The sequence below is a fragment of the Setaria viridis genome, chromosome 9 (genome assembly GCF_005286985.2).
Source record: "Setaria viridis chromosome 9, Setaria_viridis_v4.0, whole genome shotgun sequence".
Lineage (NCBI taxonomy): Eukaryota > Viridiplantae > Streptophyta > Magnoliopsida > Poales > Poaceae > Setaria > Setaria viridis.
The window spans coordinates 44,862,829-44,883,197 of NC_048271.2; the positions used below are offsets into that span (position 1 = coordinate 44,862,829).

At 46.7% G+C, this 20,369-nt stretch overlaps 3 protein-coding genes across 9 annotated transcripts; 1 reads left to right on the forward strand and 2 right to left on the reverse strand.

Moving 5' to 3' along the window:
- The first annotated feature begins 39 nt into the window (after positions 1-39).
- On the forward strand, positions 40-5,797 carry LOC117838057 (uncharacterized). Of its 4 annotated transcripts, XM_034717930.2 has the most exons (11): positions 40-268; positions 422-470; positions 858-1,289; positions 1,506-1,568; positions 2,299-2,361; positions 2,483-2,545; positions 3,360-3,422; positions 3,536-3,595; positions 3,900-4,037; positions 4,634-4,723; positions 5,008-5,797. In XM_034717930.2, exons 3-11 carry the CDS (start codon positions 879-881, stop codon positions 5,404-5,406), a joined length of 1,350 nt encoding a protein of 449 aa, XP_034573821.1. In that variant the 5' UTR covers positions 40-268; positions 422-470; positions 858-878; the 3' UTR covers positions 5,407-5,797. The 4 variants fall into 4 exon arrangements, with proteins under 4 accessions (XP_034573821.1, XP_034573822.1, XP_034573820.1 ...); XM_034717929.2 differs by lacking the exon at positions 422-470 and having other exon boundaries at positions 41-268; positions 846-1,289; XM_034717928.2 differs by lacking the exon at positions 422-470 and having other exon boundaries at positions 41-268.
- Positions 5,798-6,137: 340 nt separating this feature from the next.
- LOC117838056 (probable inactive receptor kinase At5g58300) lies at positions 6,138-11,337 on the reverse strand. 4 transcript variants are annotated; one of them, XM_034717924.2, is made up of 3 exons: positions 11,119-11,337; positions 7,432-8,786; positions 6,138-6,879 (listed from the first exon to the last, which is right to left on the reverse strand). In XM_034717924.2, exons 2-3 carry the CDS (start codon positions 8,708-8,710, stop codon positions 6,248-6,250), a joined length of 1,911 nt encoding a protein of 636 aa, XP_034573815.1. In that variant the 5' UTR covers positions 8,711-8,786; positions 11,119-11,337; the 3' UTR covers positions 6,138-6,247. The 4 variants fall into 4 exon arrangements, with proteins under 4 accessions (XP_034573815.1, XP_034573817.1, XP_034573816.1 ...); XM_034717926.2 differs by lacking the exon at positions 11,119-11,337 and adding an exon at positions 9,133-9,561; XM_034717925.2 differs by lacking the exon at positions 11,119-11,337 and adding an exon at positions 8,918-9,095.
- Positions 11,338-16,928: 5,591 nt separating this feature from the next.
- Positions 16,929-20,331, reverse strand: LOC117840353 (L-ascorbate oxidase homolog). Its single transcript, XM_034720861.2, has 8 exons — positions 19,915-20,331; positions 19,696-19,805; positions 18,878-19,148; positions 18,695-18,800; positions 18,155-18,497; positions 17,674-18,051; positions 17,495-17,573; positions 16,929-17,394 (listed from the first exon to the last, which is right to left on the reverse strand). The coding sequence occupies exons 1-8, from the start codon at positions 20,053-20,055 to the stop codon at positions 17,158-17,160; spliced, it is 1,665 nt and encodes a 554-aa protein (XP_034576752.1). The 5' UTR covers positions 20,056-20,331; the 3' UTR covers positions 16,929-17,157.
- Positions 20,332-20,369: the final 38 nt, after the last annotated feature.

Consider the following 20,369-nt stretch of genomic DNA (forward strand, 5'->3'; position numbering starts at 1 on the left):
ATTCCTGATTGACGAAAATCACGAGCGCCGCGACAGGCCGCCGGGCGTTGCGCTTCCGCCAGCACGTCCTCGTCGTCCACCTCCGAAGTCTCCACTCCTCTCCCCCGACAGCGCAGATCCCCACCCCATTAATCAAACAGACGCACGCTTCCCCCCGAAATCAACCCTCCCAGCTAATTTAATCCTCCGTTCCTTCTCCTCTCGCCGGCCCCAGATCCCCACCCGCCTCCGACTGGAACGGGGTAGCGGCGGCGGCGGCGTTTCTAGGGTTAGTTCTCTTGCTCCACGGTCATTTCCCAATACTTGCAGCGAATTTTGTGTGGCAATTTTTTTTGCCGCGAGTTCGGCGTGGATTACTTGTTAACCTGTTATGGTCGGCTGAATTGAAACTTTTTGCGTATGCACAAATTCGTGGAGTTAGATCCTTTTGCGTGGAACGGCGGCCTGCTGTCTTCTGCCTCTCCGGCTTTGTGAGTATTTAATCTTGCGACGTGCAGCCATTGGTTTCGCGTGTTCAAGACTATGGGCGACGGGGAAGGGGGATACTTGAAATTAGAAATTGAGGTGTTTGATACGAGTAGAATTTTTGGTTGCAGCTGTGAGGTTTCTTGTGTTAGCAGGCCTCTTCCTGCATTCATCACATAGAGGTGTTTTAGTTGCTGCAAGTGGGAAATTTGTATGATTTATGAGCTCATGAAGTTAAAGGTTCGGGTATTTTCAATCAATCAAACTTAGGTGAAACATTGGTAATGCGTTTAACATATTCATTTTGTTGATGGAACAGTTTGTTCATCAAATGTGGCTGAAAGTATATTCTTTTATGTGTATGTATTCATTAATATAAGGATTCATTGAAGGGCTGAGCTTTGCGATAAAAGATGGATGCCAAAAAGAAGAGGAACAAGAAGAAGAAGGGAAACCAAGGGAAGAACACCGCTGATGTGACATCCAATGCTGGAGAAGCTGCTCCCCAGAACCACAATCATGAGTCAGCCCCAAGAGATCATTATAAAGGTTCTGATGCAGATGATGCCATGTCCAGTGTTGGAGAGGGAGTTCCTCAGTACCAGAATCACGAGCCAACTCTTCCGTTGGATCATAATGACAGCACAAATGCCCATGATACTACATCCTCTATTGGAGAAGGGATCTCATGCTACCAGAACAATGAACCTACGCTGACACAGAATCATAAGGCCAGCAATGCAGTCCCTGCAGATCAGAGGAGCATTGGGATGTCAGAGTCTAGTGTGGAGCTTGATATGCATAGACTTTACGAAGCCAAACTCGTAAGTGGTTTGCTAGTTTCTGAAATTATAATGCTCATGCTCCATCTTTTTATTCATTTTTCACAGTGCTTGAACAAAATAACTATTTAGTATATAATACCTTCATTCCGCAACAGTATCAGTCGTATAGTTATGGGGATCATGTGACTTTATTTTAGTTCCGCACTTGTCTAAATATGAGACAATTAGACAATAAAGCAGTACATTACAATGCAGGATAAACTACATGAGACAATAAAGCAGTTGGAGGATGAAAAGAGTTTATGGCTTCAAAAATTGGTAGGGGCATGTTTGAAAAATCTGTTTTGTTTTGATTTTTCTGAATCTTTTATTTGGTACTGTAATTTTAGAGAAAAACATTGCAAAGGTATTCACCATTCCACCTCCATATTAACTTTCACAATTACAACTGCCAACATTCAGCCTACCTGCTTTCATGACAGAAATGAAAAAGATCTATCAAAAGCATATTTGCATTTACCACTTTACAGTTTGCAATTTTCTACTTTGATGTGGTCCCTATGAAGCCAGATATAAAACATTTTCAGACTTACTAATGTTTCCCTAAGTCTAAGTCATTCTACAACTTTGATGTACATGTTTCTAGTTTCTTCATTTTGCACCCTATTCATACTTAAGGTAAGATCACAAAAAGTGTAGCAAATAATGAAGGCACCAATATCATTTTCTCTTGCTCTTTAATTTATGTTTCCAGTGCTGGAATAACTTTAATCTGGTATTGGATGTACTATGTCAATAAAATGATGTAATATGTTTGTCCTTTTTTTCTGATTTCTTAGTCATGTACTGTGTTCTGTATACAGGACAGGAGTACAGGACACATGACACATGCATGCCAGAATAGTTCCAAATCTTGCTTTACCATATCTTATGTCATGTGTCTAAGAGTTTAGTGCTTTGGTTGGATGAATTCAATGCTGATGAGCGCACGAATATTGAAGTGCGGGAACCATCATATAAGAAATAATGTTTCATCCTTCTCCTGCAGAGCACCATGGAGGGTGAGCTTGAAAAGTTGCATAGCAAAGTGGGTTTTCATGCACAAAATGAGGTAGTCTTCGTGCGCTTGATGCAAACCATCATGTGGTTTAATCAATTGCAATTCCATGCCCTCTAGCATGGTGAATTGACCTAAGTTTATCCATCTAAAATTTTGTCATTCTAATCTGCAGGTACTTTTGAAGGAAAAATTGAGTAATCTACAGATTGGTTACGATATGCTGATTAAGAAGGAGGTATTTAATGTTTTTTCAGCTGATTTCTTTAATTGAGTAGGTGTATGTGGCACGAAGTCAGTCTTTCCTGGATTTAGATCGGGATTCAAGGTTAGAGTTGCAAACTTGCACCTAGGGTGACTAGGGCCACGGCCATAGGTGCAGGTTTAAGATGCCTTTAAAAGTACATATTATGCTATGGGAAAGAGTGAAATACAAATGTAGCACCTTCTGTTTTACTGATGATCTTGAAACCCCAAATTGAGGAGATAACTTTTACTAAATATACTCCTGTCCTGTAATACAAGGCATCTAAGGATTTGAAATTTGTCCTCATATACGTACAAGGCATCCTAGGTAGATCATTGCTCATTTAATTCCCCTCGGAGTTAGCTGATTGGTGGATTAGATGAAGCGGGTTCCTTGTTTTCTGCAACAGCCATTAAAACAACCAAGCAACACAACTCCCCACGCCATAACTCAGGGGTACATGCGTCTTTTGCCAGTTCCCCTAATCTGTCCTAAAAACTCTAGAATGCCTTGTATTTCAGGACAGAGGGAGTAGGTCCTGTTTAGTTTTGTCCTAAGTCAAACTTCTCTAACTTCGACTAATTTATAGAAAAATGCACGAAGATCGACAACACCAAATTCATTAAATCCACCATGAAACATGTCTTGATAGTGCATTTATTTGGCTAGTGAATCAGGGTTTAGGCTAGTGTGTTATCTCTTGTGTTACTAATTAGGCTTCAATTATGTTTGCTAAAACACCGCTGTGTTTCTCCTTTTTTTATTACATGCTCTTGTTACAAGTCTAATCCCTGATTCCATGTAGGAAGTTTTGGCTAACAAAGTCAGGTGCATAGATGACATCAATGGCACCTTAACTCATCAAGAGGTAATACATGGATAACGAGTTTCTCTTGCTGTGTTTTTACTTGAGATGCAGCACACATTTGAAGGCCTTTTCTCTTTGTTTCTTTGGGCTGATGTGTAACTGATTTTCTTTAGGCTTTGCTTAAAGAAAGATTAAGTGAGCTGGAGGAAACAAATAAAACCTTGGTGGAACAGGTATTGCATTTTTTTTACTTTTGATTTTATTTGTGTAGGGTTGGTTGTGCAATATCTGGTTACCTAGTTGAGGAAAAAAATATCAGCTAACTACTGAATAAGAATGTTGGTAGCTTTTATTTATCAAATAATCTGAATTTCTGGGTAAATTTACTATTTCAACATGCTCCATCATGTACGCTTAAAAAAAATCTCTTATTTTCTCATGGTTTATTTGCCAGAATGTGAACATTTCGAATTTGGAGCTTGGCATAATGTTGCTTATATTCCTCTGATATTACCATTTAATAACAAAGCCTGGCAGGTGAAGGTGCTGGAGGAAGCTTCAAACAATACTTTTGAGGAAAATCAGATACTGGTAAAAAAATCTGATGAACTAGATTCAAGACTACAAGCACTTGAAGCAAGGGCTGCTCTTAGTGAAGCCTTGAATACTGAAAAGGTAAAGGGGCACTATATTTTTATGGTAATTCTGAAGTGTTCCATTTTTATGGTAGAGTCTGTATTACACCCTTCAACTTCAATACCGTGCATCTTACACCCTTGAGGTATTAAAACCGGAGATATTCTGCCCCGCACTCAACCGAAGGTGGTTTCCATCATATTTGGCATACACATGGCAATAGTTTTGCCACTTGGACTTGTTTTACAGTTACAGTTATTCAGCAGCCCATGCATCTCTCTGTCACCTGAACCCCCCTCCCCCAAAAAAATGACTCTCCGCCCATGGCTTGTCGCCTAGCCGTATTTGTTAAGTAATCCATGTGGCAAAACCACTGCCACATGCCCACATGTATGCCGCATTGGGTGAAAATCACATTCGAGTGAGCATGGGGTTATAATCTGTACGGTTTCAGTACTTCAAGATTCATGTGTGGTATTGGGATTGAAGGTTGAAAATCGGACTCTAGCAAGAGTTGAAGGGTGGAAGATGGACTTTATCCTATATTATTATATGGCCTTATTATATCTCTAGCGAAATTACTACATATGAATATTATCCTCAGTTTCTAGAACGTAATAGAAATGGTAATGCAGGTCTCTGACAATAAGGTGGTCGATCGAATGGATTACACTAGTCCACTACTTCATCAGCAAACAATTGGTTTTACTGAGATGATGAGCAAAGTAAGTGATTTTTTAGAGGCAGACTATTTGAGTGTCTGTTCCTTTCATTGGACATGTATGATGAATTGGCAAAATTGGTGCTATCATTATCCTTCCATAGTTTCATCAAGTGTTTTGCCATACAAAGTTACTTCTTATTCATCCGATATTTGCACGCCAACAGGACATTATGGACTCTGCATATTGTAGTTAGTTATTTTTCATGTGTATTCCTGCTCATAGTTTAGGATTAGTAATTCGCATCTCTACAGGTAATAACTATTTGCACATGTTCCTTCCTGCAGGGTAATGAACTGATTGCTGACAGAGGTCTGAGCAGTTCAGTGGAAATTACTCCTGATAATAGCTATGGCCAAATCAACAATACTCCCAGCAATGCATATGCTAGTAATCATCCAGAAGAAACATCAATGCAGCTTCCAGAAATAGGCACTAGCAATAGTGTAGCACAAGCTCATGTTGATGTCAGTGAGCATCGATTTGATGGACTAACAAGTGAAGAAATCATTCCTGTTCCGTTGGATGATATACAGATTCATGAGGATGGCCCGCAGCAACCAGGAGCCGACGATGAGATAGATGAGGTTCCATTTTCTGATGCTCCGATCATCGGTGCTCCATTCCGATTGATCTCATTTGTTGCTAGGTATGTCAGTGGTGCTGATTTGGTGAACCAGAAATAACTGTCTGCATATCTAGAAGATCTGGATGCCAGGAGTCTTTTTTGGATTTTGCTGATAAATTCTTTATTATGTTAAAGATAGGATGGGTGGATTAGATTCAACAGAGTATGGAAGCTCTGTTCATTCTTGGTAGTGCTCATGTCACTGCCGATTCTTCTCCTTCCCCTGTCCTTTTTTCAGGCGCAGGAGCTGTGTTTCGAAGAAATCTGTGTTGACTTGTAGAAGAGGCTATGTATCATGGCCCTCCAATACCGTCTAACCATGTTAACAACTGAAATTTTGGTGCATGCCAGGATGTGAGAGATGCACTGACAATGTAACATGTGGAGATAGCTACTTGCTTGATATATTGCCTGTCTTGGGGTTAGTATGCAAAATAGTCGTTGTGTTATTGCCTTTTTCTTGTGACTTTGTTATGATTATTTGTGTCGTGCTATGCTACTCATTTTTCTCTTGTACATGATGCAATTCTCTGCTTGGTGCTGTGCTCCTCTATTCTGGGAGCCGTGGTATGTTGTTAGTTGTTTCTAGGACTGAAGAGCAGATGTTAACGCCCATTATATTTCCATCACAATAAGCGACTCAATTACACACTCGTGTAAACAAACACGTTCTGACGAACCAAAGTTACCGTACATCTGAGTAGGCAGATAATAAGAGCAGATATGCTAACGTCTCCCAGTTAACAGGCACAGGGAATAACGTTACAACTGTAATGATACAACGCTGTATGGTTAAAGTGTAGCTTTATATCGTGAAGGATATATCATCGATGTCATGGATATTGGATACACGAGTTCTGAATCAGAATCACATTGACTAAGCTGGAAAATCCAACAATTCACACCGATGGAGGATTGGATTCCCTGGGATTTCCATTGGAGGGAGTGCGGCTCTCCGAAGCAGACTGACGGAGTTCCTCCATCATCCTGATCACCTCTGCCATTGTCGGGCGTCGGTCTGGTGACCACGACGTGCACGCCATGGCGATATGGAGCATCTGGACCAGCTCATCTTCTATGTTAGGATATTTCATCAGCTGGACATCAAACACTTCGGCTGTCCACTCCTCGCGGACAACAGAATGCACCCATCTTGGTAGATCAACGACATCATCCTGCCCCTGTGACTGGAGGGGAGCTTTGCCGGTCAGCATCTCCATGAGGAGGACACCGAAACTGTATACATCAGACTTGTGTGTAAATTTCCTGGATTCAAAGGTCTCCGGAGCTCGGTAACCAGCAATGACCCGGGAGGTGTTGATTGGAAGGCTCATCAAAGCACTCAGCCCATAGTCTGACACATAAGGGTTGTGGCCTTGATCCAGCAGGACATTGGTTGACTTGATATTGCCATGGGCGAGCTTGGAGCCACCTTCTGCATGAATGTGCTCGATACCGCGTGCTGTTCCAAGTATGATCTTCATCCTGGTATTCCAATCTAACGGGGTCTTCTCACAAACGCCTTTAATACCTGTTTATCAGCATTTAGTAAGAAATACTATCAATGGACTGCATAAATATTGCACTGCGATATCTTGGTGCAGCAGGGAGTGGATGATGCAATATTACAAAGAGCCCTCTTCCTCAATAGAATAAACCTTTGAGAAAATAAACGGCAGAGAAAAAAGTACATGTATATCCTAATTTCATAGGTAATGGTGTAACTTGACAATCACTCAAATCATATTTCATACGCTTACAACTTGACAAGTATGCCATTCTTTCGGCATGTAACCTGGCTTTGCTAGGCAAGCATGGGCTTGTTTGGTGATTATTTGCTTGCAATGGACTGTTAGGCTCTAACTCCCTCTAGTCACAGAGGGATTAGTCATTAACGCACCACATTTACCACCATTGTGTACCATTATAAAGTATATTTTTATGACAAATTTGGAGGTATCATTATATATTCTAGACAATTTTAATGAGTTGGGATTCTATGGAGTCACCAGGAATAGTTTGCACAGTAAAATAGACTTGTATATTAATAATGAAAATGCATCGGTGAAAGTCATTAGCATACCGTGCAACAATGCTGAGAAGCTGCCAGTAGCAATATACTCATAAACAACAAGCTTCTCATCCTTTGAGTAGTAGTAAGCACGAATAGGTGCGATGTTTGCATGTTTGCCTACCCTCCCTATAAGCTCCATCTGCTGCTCAAATTCTTTCTTCCCTGCCACAACATCCTTTAGCCTCTTGACTACCACAATGGTGCCATCCTCAAGTATAGCCTTGTAGGCAGTTCCATAGCTCCCTTTGCCAAGAACTTCAGCAGAAGCTCTCAGTAAATCCTCCAAGTCAAAGTTATAACTGCATCCATCCAAGAATACCAACTTGTTCTTATGAGCCATTTGGACACCACTACTGACATCCTCTTTGTGCTTCTCAATCCTTGCACCATCAGTCACCTTACTGTTGTAACCAACCTCATCTTTCTTCTCCTTCCTCTTTGAAAAGCACACAAGGAACATCACCGCGGCTAGCAAACATATGACAAAGCCCCCAACAACAGCCGCAATTATCAAGCCATTGCCTGCCTTCTTCTCACGATGTGGCGATGATGGAAGTGAAGGCACTTGTGATGGTGTTGATGAAGGTAGAAAGGAGCATTCGGCTAGAGGCGGACCACACAATCCAGGGTTCCCTAAGAAGCAGCTATTTGAGAATATTTGGAGAAATGGAGGAATCGAACCCATTAGTTCATTGTTGCTGAGATTTAGCTGTCTTAGGCTTGGAAGTTTGAGATCAGGGATTGGCCCAGACAGGGAATTTCCGGCTAAATTCAGGACAGATAGTTGGGTAAGATTCTGCAAACCTAATGGGATTTGTCCGGTAAAGGAGTTGTAAGAGAGATCAAGGGTATTAAGGCTTGGAGAGAAAAATGAAGGCAAGTCTCCCGACAGTTCGTTGTGCTGAAGAAATGTAGCTTGTAAAGAAGGAAGTGAGGCAACATCAGATGGAAGGCTCCCACTCAAACGATTAGACCTCAGGCTCAAAACTTGGAGGGACGCAAGCCTGCCAAGAGTATTAGCAGGAATCGTACCAATCAAACCAGCCCCTGGTACCCTAAGGGCCCATATACATGATCGGTCCGGTGAGCATGTCACACCATGCCATGAGCACAGTGGGATATTTGGACCCCAATTGAGCTTGTTGCCATGGTAGACTGCAGAGGCAAAAGCAAGGAGTGCTTGCTTCTCAGAGGCTATATCTGCCATAGCAAAAGGAAGTAGTAGTAGCAGCAAAAGATGTAGGCAGAGCAGTAGAGGGAAATAGCTTTCATGATTCAGATGATCCATAGCTGATATCTTCGAAGCAATATGACTACTAGAGCCCCAGCATCACCAAATTATGTCTGAGAAATAACCAAGCCGTCTGCAATGAAATGAAAAGTTTAGGGCTAAATTCTGAAACTGAAAGTACAGCTTGAAAAGTAACTCAGTCTTGAACTCATCATAACTCAGAAGAAAACATGCATGCGCTGAGCCTAGCAGGAAGCACGGTACCATGTGCTTATGTGAAAGCATGTGCGCCTGTGAGCTGTGGAAGCCACAGTGAGGAAGCCCCTTACCCCACAAGTGACTCACGCCATGAAAATACCAAGGTACTTTCAAAGGAAAAAAAATCCAAAGTCTAAGAACTATAAGAAACTCTCTGTTCCAAACTAGTGCACAATGCTTTTTCTTTAAAAAATCAAATAGTGGTGGGAAAGTCATGATACCAAGAAATTGATCAGTGTGAACTGTAAACCGTGAAGCCTGCTTGATCACCCTTTTTGAGGGTCCTGGCAGTCTAGCAGACAACCACTTTACCGACACTTCTCATTCACTAAACTGCTAAAGAGATTCTTCTCTCTTACTACGAAGTAATGTTAAATCGTGGGACTAAAAAACCAATGGCTAGTCAACACAAGGGACAAGGATTCTACTTCCAAAGAATGGCTAGAAGGTTCAGCACGAAAGCAATTGAAATTGAAAGGCCCAAAAATAGCTGAAATGGTAGGGCCGGCATCTAAAGCCGAAAGGCATCCGTGAAAGCAGAGAAAGAGGAGACAATGCAAGAAGGGAACTAAAGCACAGCCATTCTAGCATCAAAGAAAGCATATCACATCATGAATAACTTTCTTGAATGAAACACCAAATTATGCTTAACACACAAAAAAATGACAAGGTGATCCCCTCAGACTAGGTCACATCGTTCAAGAATTTTTTGAATGAAACAACAAAGTAAGTTCCATGAAAAAATAGTCTAAACTCTATACCAGAGCCGCAGAGCATGCAAGTTAACTGCAGAACACAACATGCTTAAGCTCGCAGCCCAAGCATCAAATGATTGCAGGTTTGAACTGATCATTACCAGCCAAATCAAGCTTAATAATCAACCCCATTGGCATTTAGGATAAAGAAAAAAAAAATGGCAGCCTTACGACGCCCCTAGCGCCATACTATCCCCAGCACCCCCCCCCCCCCCCCCCCCCCCCGGGGCCCCATACATGGTGCAGCACGAGTGAGGCAGTGGCCACTACCAAAAAAGCTACACGATCAGCGAATATCACTAAAAAAAGGTGAAAGAAAAGTGGGGCAAACAAAGGCAATTCTGAATTGCTCTTTTGGCCAGAAAAGAACCGGAATGCTCCATCCTAAATAAAATATGTGAACTAGGGAAGGCAGGGCAGTGACAGGTAAACTTTTGTAAGAGATGAGCCGCGGTGAAACTGCAACTGAACGCACGGGTTTTCAACTTTCTAGGATTGTTTACTGACTACAAGATCTTGGTTAGTGCCCAGTTGACTACAAGATCACATTTTTTAATTCCAGAGAACAATCGAGTACTGGGCAGTCAGTCTTCTGAACCCGATGCTTAAGACATGATTTTGCAAGGGGCTCACAGTTCGGACGCCTTGTGCAATTGATAAAACCCGGTGTCATCGTGTGAATTACTACTACCGTGGTACAATGGCATGACATATATGGTAGTGCTGCTAGATCCATCACTGTACCGCACATATAACAAATTAAGCAAACAAAAAGGACAAAACTTACAGCGGGTGACAAATGCTGGTGAGTTGAAAACAACTGTAAAACCTGTGGAACCTTTAGGACTGTAGCGGCTCAACTTTGCAGGCCTGACACTGATTATTGGCAACTCATATATATTCATACGCATGCACCCCAAAATTGTTCTCTACAAATAGCAACAAAAGAAAAGTGCACCAAGGAAAACTTTCTCTGAACCTAGCAAGGAAAAAAAAAACTTGTTCCTTCCGCTTAGAGCTTTCAAACAAGCAGTCGGGCGATACCATAAATTTTTTAACGAAGTACAGTTACAAACAGAACCAACCAAAATTGAGAGAACTCGCCCCTCGCAGAATGGGCAAACGCCTGGTGCAGTGGACCGCACCTAATACGAAATAAATGCGCTCGGAACCCGAGTAGAAGTAACTGAAGCTCTTCAAGTGGAGGAGGAACGCCCTGTTCTGATTGCAGACCCAGCGATAAACCATAAATGCCACATTGAATCAAAATGCAGCGGAGAGGGGAAACACAGGCATGGCGAAGAATCAAAGAACCCTAACTATCGCAATTCCAAAACACTCTCCCTCCCTCTGCACGCTAGGGGGGAATTTCTCAAGAACGGCAACCATTCATAGAGAAGAGCACGAGAAGAAACAAGTGAATGGCGAGGAGGAGGGAGAGCGGCGCAGTACCTCCACCGCGCGGAGAAGGGACAGCTGCTCCTGGAGACGGATGCGGCGCCGGAGCCGCGGAGGAGGGCGGGTCCTATGACCGGAGAGAGATGCGATGCGCTGTGATCAGCAGTGAGGAGGGAGTAGGGGCCAGAGGGGGAGAGGAGGGGAGCGTTTAAAACGAGGAGGGGAGCCTGGATACCAGCGCCGCGAGGCCGCGACTGTTGGGTGCGCCACGCTCTTCTCGCTGCCTATCGGCTCATGGCGACTCTTCTCTCTCCTCTTTTTACCGTTTCAGCCCCGGCTGGTGCGGACCCCGCCAGTCAAAGCGAAACCGGCCTGTTTTTTTTTTTTTACCCATTCTCTGTTTTCACTGGGACGTCACGTAAGCATCCGTTGAGAAAAATAACAAGGAAAGAAAGCACATTATACGCTTCAATCGACCGCACTATACCCGCTGTCCGCTGATGCATCGCTCTGTTGCTCGGATACTCGAACGTAGTGGACTGTATCTTCTAGGTAACCATGCATCGAACAATGATGCCATTCTTGTTAAAAAGAAGAAACAATGATGCCATTCGGCAGCCCGCAGCCCTCCCTGTTCTGTTCGCGTGTTCCTACTCATTTTCGGCGCGAACAATGTGCGCGCGCCCAGGTTTTCCTGGGTTTCTTACTCGCTAAGAATTTTGCAGCGTCGTCGGGAAAGGGCAAAAGGCGGAAGGAGAAGGAAGAGCAGGAGTGTGAAGAGGGAACCAATGATCCATGGCCCCATGTACGCATGATGATGGAGTGGAGGAGGTCCAGCGGCAATTGCGGGAGGCCAATAATGATGGCATCATGGCCCATGCATTTGCATCAGGCTTCTTTTCATGCAGCAGCTGGGGAACCCATAAAGCCCTCCGGACTGGGACGGGCTGCCAAGAACTCGGCGACCACTTGTACCAGGAACCATGTTTCAAACCGGCAGTAGAAACTGCAATCCCGTTCCGGATTGGTGACGTGCAGTGGACTTGGAATTGGTACTTGCGCGATCCTTTCGCTTTCTGGGCGACAAAATGTGGTTGCATCAAGTTAGCTTCGTTGCGGTGCCATGCCAATATGCATGTTCAGTCCTCGACAAAATGAGATCAGGCACATTTTGGACGACTGAAACACAGAATCCTTGGCTATCACTTTCGTTGCTCCTCGTTCCAGCTCTGATCTGGCCACCTGGGGCAGCACTGCAGCAGGATCGGATCATCACGGGGCGATCGTTCTCTTTGCATCGGATGCAAAAGGCTTCTGCCTTAGCTTCTTTCTCTGCGGTCGTTGCTCCCTCGCATCGAAGCGCAGAGCACCCACGCGCAGCACCGAGGAATAGATCCCCCTGCCGGCTGCCGCGAGCCGTGCCGACAAGCCACGCGAAGCGAGGCCGGAGGAATCCGTCGGATGCCATGCTGCCATGCTACAGTGCGCGCAGGGCATGAAGGCCTGCCGTCGGCAGTGATACCGGCTGTCACTTTTGTATAGGGTGCACGGAGCTCGCATCCCCTCGTCGTCGCTGGCTCGCTGCCCAGCGCCGATCGATCGAGAGGTCGCTCTCGCGACGCAGACGGACTGACGCCTCGATGAACACAGGTGCGGCAGGACAGTCGAGGTCGTCGCAGCGGCGGGTTGACGTGCCAAGTTGCACCGGGCACAGTGGACACTCGTCTCTGCTGCGCTGCACGACCATCCTGGCGCGCAGGGCCGCTGGAAGGAGGCTACGGCTACACGAGGGGAACTGGGGAAGCAGACCTCCTCTTGCACAAACAATGAAGGATTACGAATTGTCACACGGTCACTTTACAAAGGCAAAAAAAAAACATTTCGTGAAGGATTACGGTTTTCGTTGCCGTGTCCTCAGATCATGACCACGGAAAAGGTGTACACAGACACAACTAACAACCCCGATCCCATCGCGAGGGAATGCTCGAACACGGCGTATCCGTTCGTCACATCGCGGAAGACTCTCCTGGACGTTCAGAGGATATAGCGTACGGCGGATGCCTCGAGTCGAGAAACGAACGTTGCCGCGATCCTCGAAATTGCTATGCGTCGGACGGAACGGGTCCCAGAACACGTGGACGTTGCGAAATCCGCGCGCACGGGCGCCGCCGGGCCTCACCCGGATTCCCCGAACGCGCCGCGCGCCCGTGCCCGAGCCGCCCCGGCGTTCCCGAGCCAGCAACAGGCGCAACAGACTGTCGTCTCCAGCATCTATTCTCGGCTGCCATCCCGTGGATGGAGTCCGACCATCGAATAACCTTCTTTTAGACTGCTAAATGTTTGTCAACGGCATCCATTTAGACGCAATAAGATCCGACGGGAACTGTAATATTTCAAAAATTTATAATATTTGTAAGAATGAAAATTTGCAAAAAATTAAAACTTTTTGTTTGAATTGTGTGCTCATTTGAAAAGCTAAATTCCATTTCAAAAATATGTGTAGCTTGATTTGGACTTTTATTTGAAGTTCATGTTTGAGTGTTGTTTGAATTTTGGATTCAATTCAAAATTCAAACTAAATTTAAAACCTAAATCTAAACCAAATAAAACAAAACTTAATCTAACCAGCCCGCTAATCGGCCCGCTAACCTCTCCCCTCAACCGCGCACCCAGCCCATCTCACCACCAGCGCTCGCTAGCTCGGCAGCCGCTGCTCGCCCGCGCCTTGCCCACCCACTGGGCCGCTCGCCCACTCGCGCCTGCGCCCGGCCCAGCTCGCTCGCGCTGCTTGCCCACGCCCGCGCCCCCGGCCCTGTTCATCTTCTTCCCTTCTTCGTACCGCACGCGCCCGGCGCGTGTGCGGTCACGGGCGGGCGGAGGGGCCGCGCTGGCGCGCACCACCGGCCAAAGGATGCCGCCGTGTCCCGCTCCCAGGAGCTTCCGTTTGGAGCAAAAGACGCTTGTACCCTCGCATCTCAAACCCTAGGGACGGGCCGCAGATGGGCGCCACACCATCCTCGAGCGTGGATGCTGAGGATGGACGGCCGGCACCATCCTTTCCCCTCCACCACCTTCTCCGCCCTATAAAACCAGTCACACCCCCTCTCCGGCCTCACCACCTCTCTAGCCCTTGGGGCGGCGCCGTCCACCACGTGAGGGAGGGAGAGGGCCATGGGAAGGAAAGGAAGGAAGGAGAAGGAAGGAGAGGAGGTGAATAAGAGGAAGGAATGAGGAGGAAGCCGTCCGTGGGAGCAACCGCCACCCGAAGCTGTTGCCACCACCGCTCGCCACCGACGCGTCGCGCCTCCGCCAAGCCTCGCCATGAGCCCGCTCGTCCCCTCTCCCATGCTCTGTTTCGATAGTGTAGCGTAGAGTAGACCGGGCCGCTGTCGCCGCCTTACCGTCGGCCGCCACAGACCCGGGTCTCCGGTGTTCCACGTGCCGCCGCGGCTAAGCCATGGCCGGGAGCCCGTGCCCGCGCGCTCGCTCGCGCCGCGCCCGCCTCGCCCGTGTGCCGCTTGTCGTGCGCGGCCACGCCCGCGCCGTGCCACGCCGCGCCGCCGCCCACGTGGCCGCCACGTCGGCGCCACGTGGTGCTGACATGGCCGAGCCAGGCCCATCGGTGGGGCCCATCTCTGACCGTTGACCGGTCAACGTTGACCGTTGACTAGGTCAACACTGACGTCAGCAAGACACGTGGCATCCCCTCAGGCTGCCACATGGACCAATTCCGTGCTGACACGTGTTCCCCTTAATAAGTATTTTCTGAAATTATTAAATAATTAAATAAATTCTTTAATCTTTAAAAATTCATAAGTAATTTATTTTAACTCGGAAAAATATAAAACCAGTTGCATTAAATTCGTAAAATCGGGCTCGTGCTGTTTGTAGCTAGGTTGGTATTATTTGGATCTTATAAATGTGGATTTCTTGGAGTTTTTTCCTAGATGTAATGCTGCTTAATTTACGCTTTGTTGTATCTCATTCTGTTCAGACCCGAGCTACGACCAGGAAGACCTTCAAGGCCCCGACTACGCCGAAGAGGACCCAATAAACTACGGACAAAGTGTCGTGTCACTCCCAATTATATAGATCCTATGCATGCTTAGTTGCTAGCGCTTTACTTATATTGCTTGATGATGGTGGATTGCATAGCCGATGATTTTAGCCATACCTTGATAATTGTTTATTCTATTTTCCTTATTTACCTACTTTTATGGACTAGCTACAGACCCTTAGCTTATTGCTTGATGATGGTGGATTGCATAGCCAATGATTTTAGCCATACCTTGATAATTGTTTATTCTGTTTTCCTTATTTACCTACTTTTATGGACTAGCTACAGACCCCTAGCTAGTCCACCGCTCATATATCCATATACATATTTTTGAGTTATGGATGGGCATTTGCCATTATTTTGGTGATAGAATTCCTTGAACACTCTCGCATGTGTTTTGGGTGAGTGTGAATCCTTGATGTGTTCGAGAGCAAGCCATGGTTGGTACTGAGGAGTGCATTGCCGGGAGAGAGCTTTCTGGACTCTCTCTGTACCCTGTACCTATGGCGGGTACCTTGTTTGTTACTGAGAAGCAGATGGCGTACTTGTACATTGCAGGTGCTTCGGCACGTACTTGTTGGCAGAGTGCTCGCTCTCAGCCGCTTAAGGACCGAGTCAGTTTACCACCAGTCGCAGTAGCTACTTTTTGCACTTACCACTCGCTTACGTTATGAGTGGGGTTCGATCCGAGACTAATAGTGGATAGTGCTCTGCATGTAGGCGGATTGGAGGATCGTGAAAGAAGTTCGAGGCGTTGGCTTGCTCGGACCAGACTGCACCCCGGTGTATGTAGGTTTCACAGCTTCGAGGTCCTTATTGGTGAAGGCGTGCCCTGCTGCTGAGGATGATTCCAGACTCGAGGAAACAGGAGAGAGCTATCCACTTACTAGGGCTCCGGCTGTTAGGTGGGGTTTGGACGACTAGCTACCGTTCAAGCTCAATCCGTGCAGGTACAGTTGTACAACCTCTGCAGACAGAGTATATAAGCTATAGCTATAGTCCGTGTCCACTGGTTATGGACAATGTTGTTGACTACCGCTACTTGTGACTAGAATTTTCTTATGCTTCTACCTTTCCTTTTTGAGATAGGTCGGCATTTGCCGTTGAGATGTGAGGGAAGGGAGCTCTCACATCGCCTAATGTGTTTAGGTGCTGGACCCTCGAGTGAGGGATCTAGTGATTTGTGCCGACTTCCTTACTTGAGGTGTTGACCTTGGAGATGATGTTGCTTTGCCGCTTCCTTGATGGCTGCTGCTACTGCATAAACCCCTACGGTCATATATAGGTTTTACTCATGCATATAGTATAATTCCCCCGTTTTCTTGGCTTTGCTGCTTTTGGGAGTTGACATGGCCTACCCGCTTCTCGGGTAAAAGGTGGCTTTTCATGATCAGAGCTCAACTACGACTTTGACAACGACGGCTGAGAAGACTAGGGACCGTTGTTCGCTCGAGTCGTCTTTGGAGATGGAGTTCACCATAGCTTTTGTTTTCCACTACGTTGATGTTTTACCTTTCTTGATTTAGTCCTGATGGATTTGTACCGGCATGTGCCGCTAAGATGTACTCGTACTCATATTATCTATGATATTTGTACTCTGTTACGCTTTCTTTTTCTACGTTGGTATGGATTTGTACTATTTGAGATAGGGATTTGCACGTGATAGCCTTCCTGAAACTATCACCGAGGTACGTGGGTTTAAATTCTCAGAAATGGAAATTCGGATCAGTTTCATAAACGTTCGACCTTAACACACTGGCCGGCACGACACTAACGTACATTGGATGTTAGCAAAAAAACATCTATCTAAATTATCACACGTTTCCATTTTCTTGGTCTTTTTTTCTTGCACCAGGCTAGCTTACCTAAGAAAAAAAATAGGATACGTTTTTAAACAGGCCTGCGTAAGGCACTTTCAAAAGCTTATCCCACTCCCGGCCAAATAACCTTCTTTCTTTACTCTCGTTCACCCTTCCCGGGGGTGGTGGTATTAGGGTCGCACTCTTTGCATTGCTGACCCTCAGCGACCTGCTTAACTAGTAGCGCGGCCGCGAGACGGGCAGGCGGCGGCTACTGGTGGCGGCGGCGGCGCGGCCGCAGAGGAGCGCGTTCTCCGGGATGGGGAGCTCGTCGCGGAACGAGGGCGTCGGCGTGTACACCCGGAGGTAGAACTGCTGGCCCAGGTACCGGCGCGCCCACACCTCCGACCTCATGTTCCACATGCCCACGTTGTCCAGCGCGATCAGAACCGCCGTCCACCCTCTTGGGTATACCTGCACGTACAGAGCAACGAGTGAGCATAGCCACTTAACAGTTGACAAACCTATGCCTGGCAGGAGAAGAATGATCAGAAGGAAAAAAAAATGTCTTTACTTGCACGGTGCATCGCGATACTGCATCCACGAGGTTGTAGCTGTCCCTGCTCTGCTCGGTCCACGTCCCCACGTCCATTCTACGTTAATCGTCAGCCAAAAGTTCACAGACCATAAGGTTGCCGGTTCTAACGCGAGTTTATTTAAGCTTAATCTCTGAAGGAGAAGGTATTCACGTACCCGACGACGAACACGCTGTGGCCGTCGAGGTGCCAGCTCTGGACGCCGTCCTCGCTGTTCTCGAGCACGACCTCGACGAAGGACCGGTGGTCAGAGTCCATGACGGCCGTCTCGCTCCGCACCTCCTCCGTGGCGCCGCCAGCCGGCGGCGTGTCAGGGATGCCGCCGAGGCGGAACACGCCGCTGATGTTGTAGTAGTCCGCCAGCTTGAGCGGCGTGTCGGCCTCCGCGAACGAGACGCCGTTCACGGCGTACCGCAGCTTGCCGCCGACCGACCCCGCCGAGTTGGCCAGCCGGATGGTGCGGGTCACGTTGATGGAGCCGTAGTGGTACGAGCCCTGCGGGTTCGGCCTCGGCCCGCTCGCCGTCAGGTTCGTCCTGCTCCCGCGACAACAAAGCTTCAGGTTCATATACGAATCGACCGAGATGTGTGCATGGTGAGCTTTGGATGTCCATGGCCCGGATGAGTTCACGTTTCTACCTGATGGAGCGAGCCTGGTTCAGAGAAAAATCGACGTCGCTTGGTGCATCGGGTAATGCCTCGAAAGCTGGGCCACTTGAACCAGCGTAGCGGATGACGGCGGTAGAGCGGAGGGTGGTGTTGATGAAGCGGGTGGAGACGGCGATGTAGTAGTCCCTGGCCTGGCGGTCGGCGGTGAACAGCACGGAGAGCGACTGGCCGGCGTGGACGTCGACGGAGGTGTACGAGTTCTGAACCGTGTGAGTGCCCTCCACCTCGACCAGTGTCATATTGTGCCCTTGGATGAGGAAGTTGAGCGTGTTCTGCAGACCGACGTTGGAAATGCGCAATCTGTATGTCTTTCCTGAATGGAAGAAAAAAGGAAAGCAATGTGAACCATGACTACTTTCCCAGGTCAGTTTTTTTATGAGTTTGTTTAAGGCAATTTTTTTTGATTTGACCGGGATATATAAGAAAACAAACAGACATGGCCGTTTTGGCAACTAGGTTTTGATCAAACTAATCCCACAAAGTAGCTTGGAATTTAGAAGTCAAAGTCACCTTGCTCAACTGTGAAATTTGCACCGTCTGGACTCCTCTTCCCGTTGATCAGGATGCCATCAGGGGAAGGCAGTTCCTTTCCACAGTCCAGCAAATCTTGTAGCGCCTAAATTGACAGCAAGAACAAACGTCTAAGAACCGGTTGGGCCAGTAATAGCAATACGATATTTCATCAAGCCATACCTTGTGGCTAGCGGTGTACCAGTCGCCGATGAGCACAGTGTACTCGTCGTCCGGCGAGGGGAACGGGACGGGGATCAACGGCCGGCTGTGGATGCGTATTGCGCCGAAGCCGCCGGCAGCTTTGTGGAATGCCAGCGACGGGAAGTAGAAGAAGCTGCCGATCTGGTCCTTAGCCTGCAAGTGGTAAGTGAAATTCTGGCCCGGCGGGATTGGGCAATTGGTGCCGGACACGCCATCCTGCCACGAGTCCTTGCGTTGCTGCAAACCGTTCCTGCCAATTTAGTAAAAATGTAGCAAATTAGTTAACATTCACTTGGACAGTAACTCTATATTTTACTGAAAAATAAATAGAGCAAATATTTTCCCTAACTAACTCGTCAACGCTTTTCATTCTTTAATATGGGAAATCTTGTAGCCGATAATAAATACTCTGGCATATATGTAGTACATTGAACTTCATGATGCTCTAGGTTCCGTTTAGATTACAATTATATCTCAATATTGAATTAAATCTAGACCATCATTTCATAGCCATCCATAATTCTATCACAATGCTACCCGTGAATATCCAAGTCCTCCAAGAGATGTAGCTATAAGCCATAATTCTATCAAAAAAATAATTGCTTAGCATCCAATACAAATTGGTATTCAATTCAAGCAACAATCATCAATATAGCAGTTTTGTTGCTGCACAACTCTAATAAACATATATCATCAGGTATAATTACATGTAGTACTCATCTTAGAAACCCACCGAATTTGACAAGACAAGCAAATCAATGAATACAATATTTTTTTATAGATTGATCTGACCATACCATGAAAGCAGAAACGGATCGGGTAAATTGTTGTGAACATTGATGATCAAGTTCTCGTTAGTCTGGCTTTCAATCGTCGGACCCGGAAACTGGCCATTGATCAGAATTCCCTAGAAAAAGAAGCAAACACATCGCTCATGATGGGTGATTTTCAGGAAGCGAAGGAAATTGTAGGGCGATGCTACACGTTCCATGACCTATAGCAGATTGTTACGTTACCTGCTGCGAGACGCCCAGTGGTCTTATTTCGCCGTAGGTGATGTTCCAACCAAAGAATCTATAGGGTGCTTCAGCCGACGCGGAGTTGATCAGCAAGAAGATGCAAGCAAGGAGCAGGTCTCGCGTGTTCCCGGCCATCATCTCCTCCCACGGCGCGCTTGCAATTCGGTAGAGGCGGAGGAGATGGCGCGGCTAGCCGGCTACTATATATAGGGCAAGGCTGGCGGCGGCGGATTTCTTTTATTTATGGTATGCAGGCGTGGAGGCGACTGCGGATATGCAGGCGTGGAGCCCCCACTCCCTGATGTGCGTAAGGCCCACGTCCGAATGGGCTCCATTCGCGCGCCGTTTGAACAAGACCCAGGCCCTTATGCGGGCTCATTCTGATGCTGAGAGATAGGCTAGCCCAAAAGCAACGCGGGCACCCAACGCTTGCTGCTTTACCGAGCGACGAA